This window comes from Podarcis pityusensis (assembly GCF_964106645.2).
Source record: "Podarcis pityusensis genome assembly, chromosome: 9".
Classification (NCBI taxonomy): domain Eukaryota; kingdom Metazoa; phylum Chordata; class Lepidosauria; order Squamata; family Lacertidae; genus Podarcis; species Podarcis pityusensis.
The window spans coordinates 76082713-76097251 of NC_138034.1; the positions used below are offsets into that span (position 1 = coordinate 76082713).

General features: G+C 45.5%; 1 protein-coding gene across 7 annotated transcripts in view; it reads left to right on the forward strand.

Annotated features, from left to right (window-relative positions):
• Nucleotides 1-10349: 10349 nt before the first annotated feature.
• The window catches only part of LOC308485248 (uncharacterized protein), a 37174-nt gene continuing 32984 nt past the window's right edge, over nt 10350-14539 (forward strand). For 6 of the 7 annotated variants that reach the window (XM_081020837.1, XM_081020834.1, XM_081020838.1 and 3 more), the window contains exon 1: nt 10350-11264. In XM_081020837.1, the coding sequence (XP_080876963.1) occupies nt 10367-11264 (898 nt within the window). In that variant the 5' untranslated portion in view covers nt 10350-10366. The remainder of the gene's footprint in view (nt 11265-14539) is intronic. The other variant, XM_081020840.1, reaches the window with a different exon arrangement.

A 14539-nucleotide genomic window follows, 5' to 3' on the forward strand; every position in this document is an offset into this window, starting at 1 on the left:
GAGGTCCTTGTCCAGATGACACATGGGGACCTGAAGGAGATATGACCCCATGGACCGGAGGTCCTTGTCCAGATGACACATGGCAACCCAGAAAGAAACGCAGAAAATATACGCAGCCAAATATGAGCGGCCCCTGTCCTAATATGTGTGATCCTAAAGAGAGCATGTCTTCAGGACCTAATGCACCTGACCAAAGGCAGTGTAGGACTTTTGGAGGGCCAGGAAAGTCATCTTCTGGGATGGAAGGATGTGGCACTAACAGTCAGGAGAATGATCCATTGCCACCTGGTAATTGTAGCTCAGATCAGCCCACTTCAGAAAATGCTGCAGATACTCAGAGGCATTACACAGAAGAGAGTGCTGCAAGAATTCTCTCAAACTTTGGCTTATCTGCTAAAGATTTGGAGGAATTTGGCCACTATTCAGATGATCAGCTGAAGCCTGAAAACATGGCTATGATTCTGAGGGACATCGTTGAGCGCAAGAAGGCTCGTCAGTTGCCCACTTCATCTCAGGGCAAAGAAGAGGAATCCTCTGGCGGACATGGTGGATCTGATTCCCTGATGAAAAGTAAGTCCAGTTATGAATATGGCAGTAAGTGTGTAGAAACTAGGCTAACCAGTAATCCCATGAAGACTTCAGGGTTAAACTATGGCATTTTCTACCACAGTGACAGCCACCAATGTGGATGACTTCAAAAGTGGATTAGACAAATTCAGAGAGTAAGGCTTGTTATGATGGTTGCTTGTTATGATGAGGGATGCAACCTCCAGGATTGGAGGATGGGCACATCTGTATACTAGTAGCTGGAGAACAGAAGCGGGCAGTGCTGCTGAGCTCTGCTCTTGCTTGTGAGCTCTGCAGAACTGGCTGCTGGCCTGATCAGGTAGCTGGGCTCTTTTTAAGCTCTTACAAACACTGGTGGAGAAGAAAGACAACAGTTGGGGTTCCAGGAAAGCCCTCTCACACACCCATGGGTACTATAAGCAAGGAGGTTTTTTGGGGAGGAGGTGTTTTTTGTTGTTACAGTTATTTATATCCCGCCTTTCATTTTTTTTTAATATAAAATTTTTTATTGGTTTTTCACAATTTATATAAACACAAACAATACACAGTACAAACATACAAACACAAAAACAAACATGTATAATTTCATATCCTTTTTTTCTTAAAACTTATTTCACCGACCTCCCCATACCTCCCCTTTCTGCATTCCAATTCCTAAATATGTTTCAGCAAATTCTCCCCCTTAATTTTATCTAATTGTCTAGTTATTTCCTTTTCTTTCCTTTTACTTAATCTTTACAGCTGTAATCCACTTACTTTTTATAACCATAACATTTTAGCACTCATTAATTTTACAGTATTTCTTAAGATAAATTTTAAATTTCTTCCAATCTTCTTCCGCCGTCTCTTTCCCCTGATCTCGGATTCTGCCAGTCATTTCAGCCAGTCCCATGTAGTCTATCACCTTCATCTGCCATTCTTCCAGAGTGGGTAGATCTTGTGTTTTCCAATACTTTGCGATGAGTATTCTTGCTGCTGTTGTAGCATACATGAAAAAAGTTCTGTCTTTCTTTGGCACCAATTGGCCGACAATGCCCAAGGGAAAAGCCTCTGGTTTCTTAAGGAAAGTACATTTAAGTACCTTTTTCATTTCATTATATATCATTTCCCAGAAAGCCTTAATCTTCGGGCACGTCCACCAAAGGTGAAAAAAAGTACCTTCAGTTTCTTTACATTTCCAGCATTTATTATCAAGCAAGTGGTAAATTTTTGCAAGCTTGACTGGGGTCATGTACCACCTATAAATCATTTTCATAATATTTTCCTTTAAGGCATTACATGCCGTAAATTTCATACCGGTGGTCCACAACTGTTCCCAGTCAGCAAACATAATGTTATGACCAATATCTTGTGCCCACTTTATCATAGCTGATTTCACTGTTTCATCTTGTGTATTCCATTTCAACAGCAAGTTATACATTCTTGACAAGTTCTTAGTATTGGGTTCTAACAGTTATATCCCGCCTTTCAGGATCCAAATCCTTCCAAGGTGGTTTACAGGTAACATTAACCTACATTTTTTCAAAAAAAGATAACATAGTATAGAATCCCATCAGTATCCTGCCTACTGGGCAGTGTCTGGCAGAATTATTTATTAGTTTATTTATTAATTTCATTCTATCCTACCTTTTTATCCAGGGACCTTGAGGGGGCGTACATGGCTCTCCCTCTTCTCTTTTTGTCCTCACAACTGCTCTGTGTGATAGGTTAGATTGAGAGGCAGTGACTGGCCCAAGGTCACTTTGCAGGCATTGTAGCCGAGTGGAGATTTGAACCCTGGTCTCCCAGCTCTGTGTCCTACACTAACCACTACACCACTGTGGATCTTCAGAATGGCCCTGGAGGATGGGAGGGGTTCAGCTGGAACAGACCCTGATGCATTATTTGGTTACTGTCCCCTGCACAGAGTAGTTGATGGGAAATGATCATTTTGGGGGGCGGGAAGGGGATATCCAGTAGGAGCAAGCTCCAAGGTGGCCTTTGCCCTTGGCACCCTCTCTCCTGGAATTTCGTTGGCATCCATCTGTGCTGCATAACAGAATCACGCCTTCCTTCAGCAGGACCTGGTGTACCGTCAGCAGCTGAACCCACAACAACACCTGCGGCTTCATTTATGCCTCCGTCTTCAGAATCTCCATCTCCGTCAATGATGAACGATTATCATGCTGTGTCGCCAACAGTACTTCCACATGTGTGTTCTCTGTGTAAAATAGAATGTGCAGATATGACGGTGAGTTCTTTGTTTTTGCAGAAAAAAAGGGCACACAGTTGTATTGAGCCCAGGATGAGTGCATTTTCCACTCTGGCTTTCAAGAAGATCTTATGCTATGAGGAGTGATGTTATCCTGGGGAAGTCAACATGGTGGCTTCCAAATGTTGTCGGACAGCATCACTGCAGCATATCTCCCCTCCCCTAATCCCCAAGGAGACATCTCTGCCACCTCAGGGCATCATGAATCCCCACATCCAGAAAGTCCATTTGACATTGGTGGGATTCAAACCTGACACCATATCTGGAGACACTTGTCTTATCTAACTTTGAGCTGCTGTTGTCTATTTTAATATTAAACGCATTGTACAATATTGAACATTGTCCAGTGTTAAACTCATACACAGGATTGAAGGTCAAGTGAGTGTGTTTCTACTCTGCTGTAGAAACTCAGATATATAACCTAGGTGACAAATGGCTCCTTAAACCAAGGTGTCAGTTGCTAAAATGGAATGTCTAGTTGCCAGTTGGGGGCCCGATGGATCTAAAGTCTTATTTTTTCAAATGATGGGCTAACTGTAATTGATTCTCAGTTAAACATCCGGCTACTTCAAGTAACAACCTTTTTTTTTTTTTTTTGCATTTTAAAATTTTATTGATTTCCCATTATTTATACATTATATCCATATTTCAATACATCTCATACATTTTGAACTTCCTTCAGCGTCATTGACATTCATTCGTGTTTATATCTTTAAAACACATTCCATTCTTTCATATTGCCATTCGTTCCTCCCTTCATACATTATTTCTATTAAACAATACTTATTAGTTCTTTACAGTGCCTCTTTAAATCCCACTAGCGTTGTATTTACAAAACATTTATTCTCCAGATAACCCACAAATTTCCCCCAGTCCTCAATAAACTTTTGATCCTTAATATATCTGATTTTCCCTGTTAATTTATCCAACTCGGCATATTCTGTCAGTTTTACTCTCCACTCTGCTACCGTTGGGATTTCTTCCTGCTTCCACTTCTGGGCTATCACAATTCTGGCTGCCGTTACCGCATACTGGAAAAGTTTGCAATCCTTTCTTCTGATGTCCTTTCCCACAATACCTAATAAAAAGGCTTCTGGCTTTTTTACAAAAGTATAACTTAACATCTTTTTCATTTCATTGTAGATTTCATCCCAGAAGCTTTTAACTTTCTTACACTCCCACCATTGATGATAGAAAGTCCCTTCCTTTTGTTTACATTTCCAGCATTTGTTATCTACCTTATACATCTTAGCCAGTTTTACAGGTGTCATATACCACCTGTAAAGCATCTTCATCACATTTTCCCTCAGTAACGTGCATGCCGTAAATTTTATGTTCACTCTCCATAACTTTTCCCAATCCTCCAGTTGGATGTTATAGCCGAAATCCCTTGCCCATTGTACCATCACTGATTTTACTTCCTCATCCTTCGTATTCCACTCTAACAATATTTTATACATTTTTGACAGATTTTTATATTCGTTATTTATTATCTCTTTTTGGAATGTCGATTCCTTTTCCTCGTAACCCCTTTCCTTCACCTTTTTTTTAAACATTTCATTTATCTGAAAATAGTGCAGCCAGTCATATGTGAATACTTTAACCTGATCGTATGTTTTTACTTTCCACTTCCCTCCTTCATTAGTAACCATTTCTCCATACTTTCCCTACTTTTCTCTCATGTTAACTTTCTTTACACTTATTATCTCCAACGGGGATAGCCAATGTGGGGTTTTCGGTTCTAGTATATTTTTATATCTGTCCCAGACCTCTATTAGTGGACCCTTAAAGATGTGGCTACAAAATCCCTTATGCACTCTCTTTTTATCCCTCCATAGATACGCATGCCACCCAAATTTGTTATTGTGCCCTTCCAGGTCTAGTAATTCTTTATTCTCCAACTTTACCCATTCTTTTATCCAACACAGACATGCTGCTTCGTAATACAGTCTCATGTCTGGTAGGGCGAAGCCCCCTCTTTCTGTTACATCTGTTAATAACTTAAATTTAATTCTGGGCTTCTTTCCTTCCCAGACGTATCTAGAGATCACCTTTTGCCATTCTTTAAAGTTTTTTGTACCTTTTATTATGGGTATCGTTTGGAATAAAAATAACAACTTTGGGAGCACCATCATTTTGACCATAGATATTCTTCCCCAGAATGATAATTTCATCCTGGCCCAAACCTCCAGATCTTTTTTAATTCCATTCCAAACCGGGGTGTAGTTATTTTGGTATAAATCGATGTTTTTGTTGGTAAGCCAGAGTCCCAAGTATTTAACCTTTTTAACAACCTCAATTTCTGTTCGTTGCTGTACTAATTCAATCTTATCCTGATCTAGGTTTTTAACAATCATTTTTGTCTTACTCTTATTCAATTTAAATCCTGCTAACTTCCCAAATTTCTCCATCTCATCCAAAATCTCCCTTATGCTTTCTATAGGTTCTTCCACTGTTAAGACCACATCATCTGCGTAGGCTTTAACTTTGTACTCATTTGAACCTAATGTTACCCCTTTAATTTGTTTATTTTGTCTTATTGCATTTAGTAAGACTTCCAAGACCACAATAAAAAGCAACGGCGAAAGCGGACATCCCTGTCTTGTTCCTTTGGATATTTTTATATCTTCAGTGATGACATTATTAATTATCAGTCTCGCCTTCTGTTCTGTATAGATTGCCTTTATACCATTTAAAAACTCTTGGCCCACCTCCATAATTTCCAAATTTTTCAACATGAAATCCCAGACTACATTATCGAAGGCTTTCTCCGCGTCTACGAAGATTAGGCTGGCTGGTTTATCACATCTATCAGATAGATATTCAATTAGATTAACTATACTTCTTGTGTTATTTCTTATTTGCCTGCCCGGTAAAAAAACCGCTTGGTCTTCGTGTATAATTTTTGTTAGTATCTTTTTTAGTCTTTTGGCTAGGATTCCGGCAAAGATCTTATAGTCCGTATTTAATAAAGAGATGGGTCTGTAATTCTTAACTTGGGTTAGATCCGAATCTTGCTTTGGAATTATTGTGATAAATGCCTCCTTCCATGTGCCTGGGATATCTCTTTCCTTTAGGATGTTATTCATCACGTCAATTAACGGAGTCATCAATGTGTCTTTCATTTCTTTATAGTAACTCGATGTAAACCCATCTGGGCCCGGTGCTTTCCCTCTTTTCAATTCTTTTATCACTTCTTCCAAGGATCCCCAGGCATGCACCTCCAGGTTGTGGAGACGTCAGGCGCCATCCTGGCACCCAGGCATCTCCACTTGGTTGTAAGTCTCTGGTAGCCAGGTGCAAAATGTGCTTGGACCCTGGCTAGTTTTGAGCACTGCCACGGACTCTCATAACCTTAAATGATGAGATTATGCAGTTTTATAGATGGAAGCCCCATCAATGGGTATTGGGCATATCACTAAGTGGAACTTAGTGTTTTATTGTTATAAAAAATGTATACCGCTATGTTTTTTTTAAAAAAATATAGTTGCTGCTGAGAGAAGCAGCAGTAGTAGCAGCAGCAGCAGCAGAGGAGGGCCCTTCTGTGGGTTTCTCAGAAGCATCTGGCTGACGGCCGCAGGAGACGGGATGCTGGACTAGGTGACGCTTTGTTCTCATCTAGCAGCCAGGCTTTTTTGTGTTCTCATGCTGATTTCTTCCCTCCCTCCCTGTAGGGCTGGAATCTGCACGTGCGCACTGCTGCACACTCCGAGAAATGTGATGAGCTACGCCAGCGGTAAGGCCTTTCATTTTAATTTATTGGGAATAGATTGAGGATTTGAAATGGTTTGGAAATGACTTCTTGGATAGCTCAGGGCTTTGCTAAAAGCGGCAGAGCCGTTGCTTACATGCCTTGCCACAAACCTCAGCCAAGGAAGTTGTGGGAGCTCACCTTTGAAGGAACGGTGCCTGCTCTAGGTTCTGTTCTGCATGAATTTGTATAAGTGGTCTGTAGGGCGATTGTGGAGCTGAACCAGGGAAGAAGGCAGAAGCTCAGAGGCATCTCAGCTTGCGTTCTGTGGCTTTTAGATGCCTGTGGAGCATGAGCAGAGTTTTACGAGGGGTGGCTTCAGGACAAACCAGTTCTTGGAGGAGCTGGGACCTGAATCTCATGCCAGGGAGCTTTTGGAATACTGGGTCAAAGAGTCAGGGAACCCTCATAGAATCACCTTTAAACATCCCCAGAAGATCAGTAGTAAGAGATCAATAATTTGGACAAAAGGGAGAGAAGTACTTGACAGTTTTAGAAACTTGCCTGAATGATAATGGAATGGAGTACGTGTACTGTGTCAAATGAATAACACAGCTGTTTTGTTGGCTTTTCTTGAAATAGGCATCCTGACTGGAATCCAGAAGAATGCTCTTCGTTACAGAGGTAACTTTTAATCTCAACATGAATATTCAGTAATGAGAATTAGGCTGCAGTAATCTCAATTCCCTGTTCTCCCCAATGGTATGGGTTTTCAGAGACATTTTGAATGGGAAATTTGCATCAGGGCATTCTGCACTGGGACATTTTCTGATGCCCAGGAAAGTGATCTGTGATCTAATTCTGGTCTTTCATTGTATTTAATAGAGAAAACTCAAAACTGAAAACTGCAAGTATCTGCAGTTGGCCCCCCTTCATTCCTTCTTAGGAACCATGTAACAAAGAACACTTCTGCAGAAAAAGTAACCAACCCCCCCAGATAATATTTTCCACCCCCGGTTACTGGTTGTCACTGACCCCGTACATGTAGGAGCTGCTTAACTCAGACTGCAGGTCTTCGTTCTAAGGCTCCAGGGGCCAGCTGGCTGAGCAGCTGTGGGTTGCACTGCAGCTCAGCCACTAGCAGGCAGGTAGCCATTCCCAGTGCAGCCATAATTTTCTGGTATGAAGCTGGGCATTCTGTTCCCAGCATCTGAGTTCCTTTATCATTGGATGCTGCAGGCCCATCAGCCGTATTCTGTAGACTTTTGATGCTTTTAGCTTTAACCCCGAGAGTTCCTATTTCTATTTGATTTCCATTTGCAACAATAACATCTTGGCAGATCTGATTTCTCCTTTTACATTTGAAAAAGAGAAGTCATTCAAATCCTGTTTTTTCTGCCTTTTGTAGACATGAAGGTGACAAGAAGGAAAAACATATTCCAATGCCATGCTCTACCAGTTCTAACCCGAACGCTTCAGGGCTCTCAATATCTGGCCATGCCTCGAGTCAGACTCGGTCACGATCTAGGAGCCCTGGGCCCCACAGCAGAAAACGGTCACGATCTAGGAGCCCCAGATGTCGGTCCAGGTCTTCAGAGCGACCAAGCTCCCCCAGCTCGAGTTCTCAAAGCTCTTTTAGCCAGAAGAGAGAACTCAGAAAATCAACTAGATCTCCAGGTAAGGTGGATGTTACAGATGCTTCAGTAACTGGCCTTTGTCTTTTTGTAAGCAGGATTATGTGTGTGATATTGGCAGGCGTGTTGCAGTGGCTTTGGCTCAGTGAATACCGTATTTTTCGCACCATAGGACGCACCGGACAATAGGACGCACTTTGTTTTAGAGGCGGGAGAACAAGAAAAAAAAACTCTCCCCCTCTCTGCCCAGCGCCCCTTCATTGAAGCGGCAGGAGGCGCTGCGCAGAGAGGGGGAGAACTTTCCCCCTCTTGTTTTCCCGCTCTAAAACAAGGTGCCGTTCAGGCGGCTACCTTGGAAGCCTGGAGAGCGAAAGGGGTCGGTGTGCACTGACCCCTCTCGCTCTCCAGGCTTCAGGTTCCTTTCAACCTGCTCTTTGGGGCTGGCGGGGGGAAGCCCACCACCAGCCCCAAAGAGCAGGTCAGGGAGCAGTGGAAAGGCGCAGTGGAGAGGCTCCTGCCATAGCCGCGCGTCACCTCTCCAGCTGGGAGAGGGTCGCGGGGCTATGGCGTCTTCACTCCATAGGACGCACACACATTTCCCCTTCATTTTTTAAGGGGAAAAAGTGTGTCCTATAGAGCGAAAAATACGATAGTTTGTTCTGTTCTGGGGTTTTTCTCCTGGCTTTGTCATTGTGTCAATATAATGCCTGCCAAGGAGACCAAGCCTGTTCCTATATTGGATTGTGTGAGTGACTCTGCAACCCATTTCAAAAGGGGATGTTGGTTGGTCTCAGTTTTTTACAGTTGCTTAGTACAATGATCTTCTTGCACTCATGCTATGCAGGGTAGAACTTTGTTGCAAATTCAGCAGTGACCAAGGATCAGGGGAGATATTCTGCTGTTTCCCTGCAGTATTGTTGCCAAAGGTAGACCTGAAGTTGTTGCAATAGAGCGTTGATGAACTGCAGGGGGGCGGGTATTGGTTCCATTTTGTATCTTTTGGGTTTTTAAATCTTGTATTTTTATGTTGTGAACTGCCCTGAGATGTATGGATGGAGGGCGGTATACCAATTTAATCAATACTACTACTACTACTACTACTAATAATAATAATAATAATAATAATGAGCCACTTGCTTTTTCTCCCCCTCTTTAGCGTCGTCTGCAGAAGCAGGAAGCTCCAGGGAACCTCCATCCAAATCTGATGTGGCAGAACAACCACCCAAGAAGTCAGACCATCCACTGCAGACAAATCCTGGCCACCAGGAGCCGCCCAAGAAGGAAGCAGCAACGGAGGAACAAGCAGACCGGCAACCTCCATCCAAATCTGATGTGGCAGAACAACCACCCAAGAAGTCAGACCATCCACTGAAGACAAATCCCAGCCATCAGGAGCTGCCCAAGAAGGAAGCAGCAACGGAGGAACAAGCAGACCGGCAACCTCCAGGAAAATCTGATGTGGCAGAACTCGCACCCAAGTCAGACCATCTACCACAGACAAATCTTGGCCATCAGGAGCTGCCCAAGATGGAGGCCGCAATGGAGGAACAAGGAGACCAGCAAAAGGAGACCAGGAAGAAGACCATGACAAGGAAACAAGGAAAAAGGAGACCAGCCAAATCTAATGTGGCAAAACCTCCAGCCAAATCTGATGTGGCAGAACAACCACCCAGCAAGTCAGACCATCCACTGCAGACAAATCCCGATCATCAGGAGCTGCCCAAGATGGAGGCCGCAATGGAGGAACAAGCAGACCGGCAGCCTCCATCCAAATCTGATGTGGCAGAACAACCACCCAACAAGTCAGAGCATCCACTACTGACAAATCCCGGCCATCAGGAGCCGCCCAAGAATGAGGCAGCAACGCAGGGACAAGGAGACCAGCAACCTCCAGCCAAATCTGATGTGGCAGAACAACCACCCAACAAGTCAGAGCATCCACTACTGACAAATCTCGGCCATCAGGAGCTGCCCAAGAAGGAGGCCGCAACGCAGGGACAAGGAGACCGGCAACCTCCAGGCAAATCTGATGTGGCAGAACTCGCACCCAAGTCAGACCATCCACCACAGACAAATCTCGGCCATCAGGAGCTGCCCAAGATGGAGGCCGCAATGGAGGAACAAGGAGACCAGCAAAAGGAGACCAGGAAGACCAGGACAAGGAAAGGAGGAAAAAGGAGACCAGCCAAATCTAATGTGGCAAAACCTCCAGCCAAAAATTATATGGCAGAACAACCACCCAACAAGTTGGCCCGTCCACTGCAGACAAATCCCAACCATCAGGAGCTGCCCAAGATGGAGGCAGCAACGCCGGAACAAGGAGACCAGCAACCTCCAGAAAAATTTGATGTGGCAGAACTCGCACCCAAGTCAGACCATCTACCACAGACAAATCTTGGCCATCAGGAGCTGCCCAAGATGGAGGCCGCAATGGAGGAACAAGGAGACCAGCAAAAGGAGACCAGGAAGAAGACCATGACAAGGAAACCAGGAAAAAGGAGACCAGCCAAATCTAATGTGGCAAAACCTCCAGCCAACTCTGATGTGGCAGAACAACCACCCAGCAAGTCAGACCATCCACTGCAGACAAATCCCGACCATCAGGAGCTGCCCAAGATGGATGCAGCAACGCAGGAGCAAGGAGACCGGCAACCTCCATCCAAATCTGATGTGGCAGAACAACCACCCAACAAGTCAGACCATCCGCTGCAGACAAACCCTGGCCACCAGGAGCTTCCCAAGAAGGAGGCAGCAACGCAGGAACAAGGAGACCGCCAACGTGAAGATCAGTTGCGCTCGTCGTTGACGCCTCTTGTAGAACAAAGTGTCTTGCAGGCCCTGTCGCTGCTGCAGCCTGGAGGCGCAGTGGGTGCTGGACTCACCCAAGGAACAAGCTTGCCCCCTGTTGTGCAGATCGATCCAGCATCCCTTGTCTCCATGATGCAGCTGGTTGCAACCCAGGTGGTGCAAGCTGCCTTAGCCTCCAAGGAGGCCTCAAGTGTGCGGGAAAGCCCAAGTGTGGCTGGCCCAAGCCCCCAGTTAAGTATTCCTGCAGGAAGCGAAGAAAAGAAGCAGGAGAGCAGTCAGGAAGTGGTGCCAGGAGTCGTTCCTCCTTGCTCAGGTGAGGAGTTGTCGGGAAGGGGGCTGAGCGTGGGTCTGGCTGTAGAGGGAGGTTGTTCTGTGTTGGAGATATCCGTCAGGACTTGCATTGGTGATATAATGCACAGTCCCTGCTCAGGTTTAGGACTGCCCTGAGATCCAGCCGGCTTCTCTGGTAGTGGTGAACACACCTGTGCTGTTGCTTCTAGGGTGTGTGGAGTTTGGAACTGACAGGGTTAAAACTCCGTGGTGTCCTGTATCTGGGAGGAGCTTGATGCAGGGAAGTGCGTCAGAGTCTGTGTATGTTCAGAGACTTGCTTTCGATTCTAACTGAGACGAGATGCAGCTAAGGCTGCAGAGAGACAGTGTGTACTTTTGGAGAGCACGGGAGAAAGATGCCGGAAAGCTCTGATGGATTTATTGCTTTGTAAATAAACGCTTCTAGAGATAAGAACTGATCTGTCTTTGGACTTGATTTATCCCTCATCTCACACGGATGCAGGACCGCTGCTACTCTGCTATTCCTGCCAGGTCAGCTCTCGAACAGAGTTGCGCAGGGGAAGCCTGACTGGACACAGGATTAATTTCCCCAGAGGGTGCAGGGATGTTTTCTGCAATCCGTTGGTCCGGGCGACTGGTTTCTTTTGTGGCATACCAAATACACAGTGGTATGTGATTTTACTGATTTGTGGCTACATTTCTATGCTCCAGTGAGCTCAAGGTGGCATACATGGTTCTGCTGCTCCTCATTTCACCCCACAACAACCCTGAGAGCCAGTGTGGTGTACTGGTTAAGAGCAGTGGACTCGTAATCTGGTGAACCGGGTTTGATTCCCTGCTCCTCCACATGCAGCTGCTGGGTGACCTTGGGCCAGTCACACTTCTCTGAAGTCTCTCAGCCTCACTCAACTCACAGAGTGTTTGTTGTGGGAGAGGAAGGGAAAGGAGAATGTTGGCCGCTTTGAGACTCTTCTTCCTCTTCTTCAACATCACCCACTGAGTTTAAAGCTGAGTGGGGATTTGAACTCGGGTCTCCCTGGCCCTAGTCCAGCACTCTCACCACTTCACTATGCTGGCACTTGGGCCAGTGAGGAAAAATGCTAGTTGAGGCTTCAAGAGCTGTGCCAGGAGAGCTGGCGCATTGCTGTTTAGGTGTTCTCATTGCTGTGGATGGATCTCTTGTGCTTCAAATACAGCTTGATGGAGAAGCAAGCGATTCTCAAGGAAACGGAAGTAATGAAGTCAGAGCACATGTTGCTTATATTGTGGTTTGAGGTTTTGCCGAACAGCAAGCTACATGTGTTCCAAGTATGGTAACTGATTACGGAAAGGCTTGCGAGAATTTATTAATCCTCCAGTTCTCTTTAGCACATAGTTTGTGGATAGTATCAAATCTAGATATTTTGCTAAGGATCAGGGATGATGGGAGCTGGGAGTCCTGCATTGCAGGGGTTGGACTACAGGACTCTTGGGGACTTCTCCAACTCTATGATTCCATTCACAGCACCTGGATGGCACCAGGATCCTCTATTCTTGACATAGGCCAACACTGCCATGGACAAGAGGGGAGTCAGAGATTTGCTTGCAGGTCACCAGTCTGGGTGATTGAAGAGCAGCGGTAGGCAACCAAAGCCCAGGGGCCGGATGCAGCCCAATCGCCTTCTCAATCCAGCCCTCGGATGGTCTGGGAATCAGCGTGTTTTTACATGAGTAGAATGTGTCCTTTTATTTAAAATGCATCTCTGGGTTATTTGTGGGGCATAGGAATTCTGACTCCCCCCCCCCCCTCAAAATATAGTCCGGCTCACCACACGGTCTGAGGGACGGTGGAATGGCCCACTGCTGGAAAGGTTTGCTGACCCCTGTTGAAGAGGATTGTAAATGCACCAGAGATCAAGGGCCTCATGGCCTACCAACTGAGCTATATAGACTGCACACAAAGGGGTACGTGGTGGCATCACGTTGACTTTGTTTCTGTTTAGTTGCAACCCCTGCACGTAAGGTTTTCTGGACACAGTTGTGTGCTGTGCAAGGAAGCGCATGCTGGCGTCTGGGAGAGAATCCCACCTTGGGCTGGGTCACAGGCGGCACATGTGGCTGGGTTAGGAGGACATGCATGATTTGGGAGCGGCTGGTGCCTCCAGATGTTATCCAGCAGCTGGGCGAGAATAACTTGGGCACACAGAAAGGCATAGAGCTCAACTCTTGGCAATGTTGGATCCACCTGAGCTCAGTATTTTCTATACCATTATTCCTCAAACTTGAATTCTCAGCTGTTGTTGGACTATAACTCCCATCATCCATAGCTAGCAGGACCAGTGATCAGGGATGGTGGGGGTTGTAGTCCAATGGCTGCTGGGAATTCAAGTTTGAGAAAAAATGGTCTGCACGGACTGGTGGCTTCAGGCAGGGAGTCTCTCCTAGCCCTTTTTGGAGATGCTCGGAACTGAACCCGGAACCTTTTGGTCTGGAAGCTGCATCATCCTGAGTCAGACCACTGGTCCATTTAGCGTAATATTGCCTCATTGACTGGCAGAAGCTCTCCAGGGTTTCAGGCATGGAATGCCGTCAGCCCAACGGCCTCAGCCTTGTATACCTGAAGGAGTGGCTTCACCCCTGTTGCTCGGCCTGGACATTGAGGTCCAGCTCCGAGGGCCTTCTGGCAGTCCATTCATTGCTGGAAGTGAAGTTGCAGGGAAACAGGGAGAGGGACTTCCCGGTAGTGGTGCCTGCCCTGTGGAACACCTTCCTGTCGCTTGTCAAAGAGATAGGAATTCTGAAGGCAGCCCTGTATCGGGAAGCTTTTAATGTTTGACACTGTATTTTTGTTGAAGCTGCACTGAGTGGCTGGGGCGACCCAGTCAGATGGGCAGGGTAGAAGAAATAAATAGTTGTTGTTTCGTTGTTTTTGTTTTAATTACTTATTTGTTCTTTTATCTTGTGAACCATCCTGATATCACTTGTTAAAAGGCAGTACAGTGGTACCTCGGGTTAAGTACTTAATTCGTTCCGGAGGTCTGTTACTACCTGAAACTGTTCTTAACCTGAAGCACCACTTTAGCTAATGGGGCCTCCTGCTGCCAACACGATGCCAGAGCACGATTTCTGTTCTCATCCTGAAGCAAAGTTCTTAACCCAAGGTACTATTTCTGGGTTAGTGGAGTCTGTAACCTGAAGCGTATGTAACCCGAGGTACCACTGTATATAAATCTAATTATTATTATCTGGAGATGCTGCTAGGGATTGAACCTGGGAACTTCTGAACACAAAGCAGGTGATCTGCCACTCCATGGCATG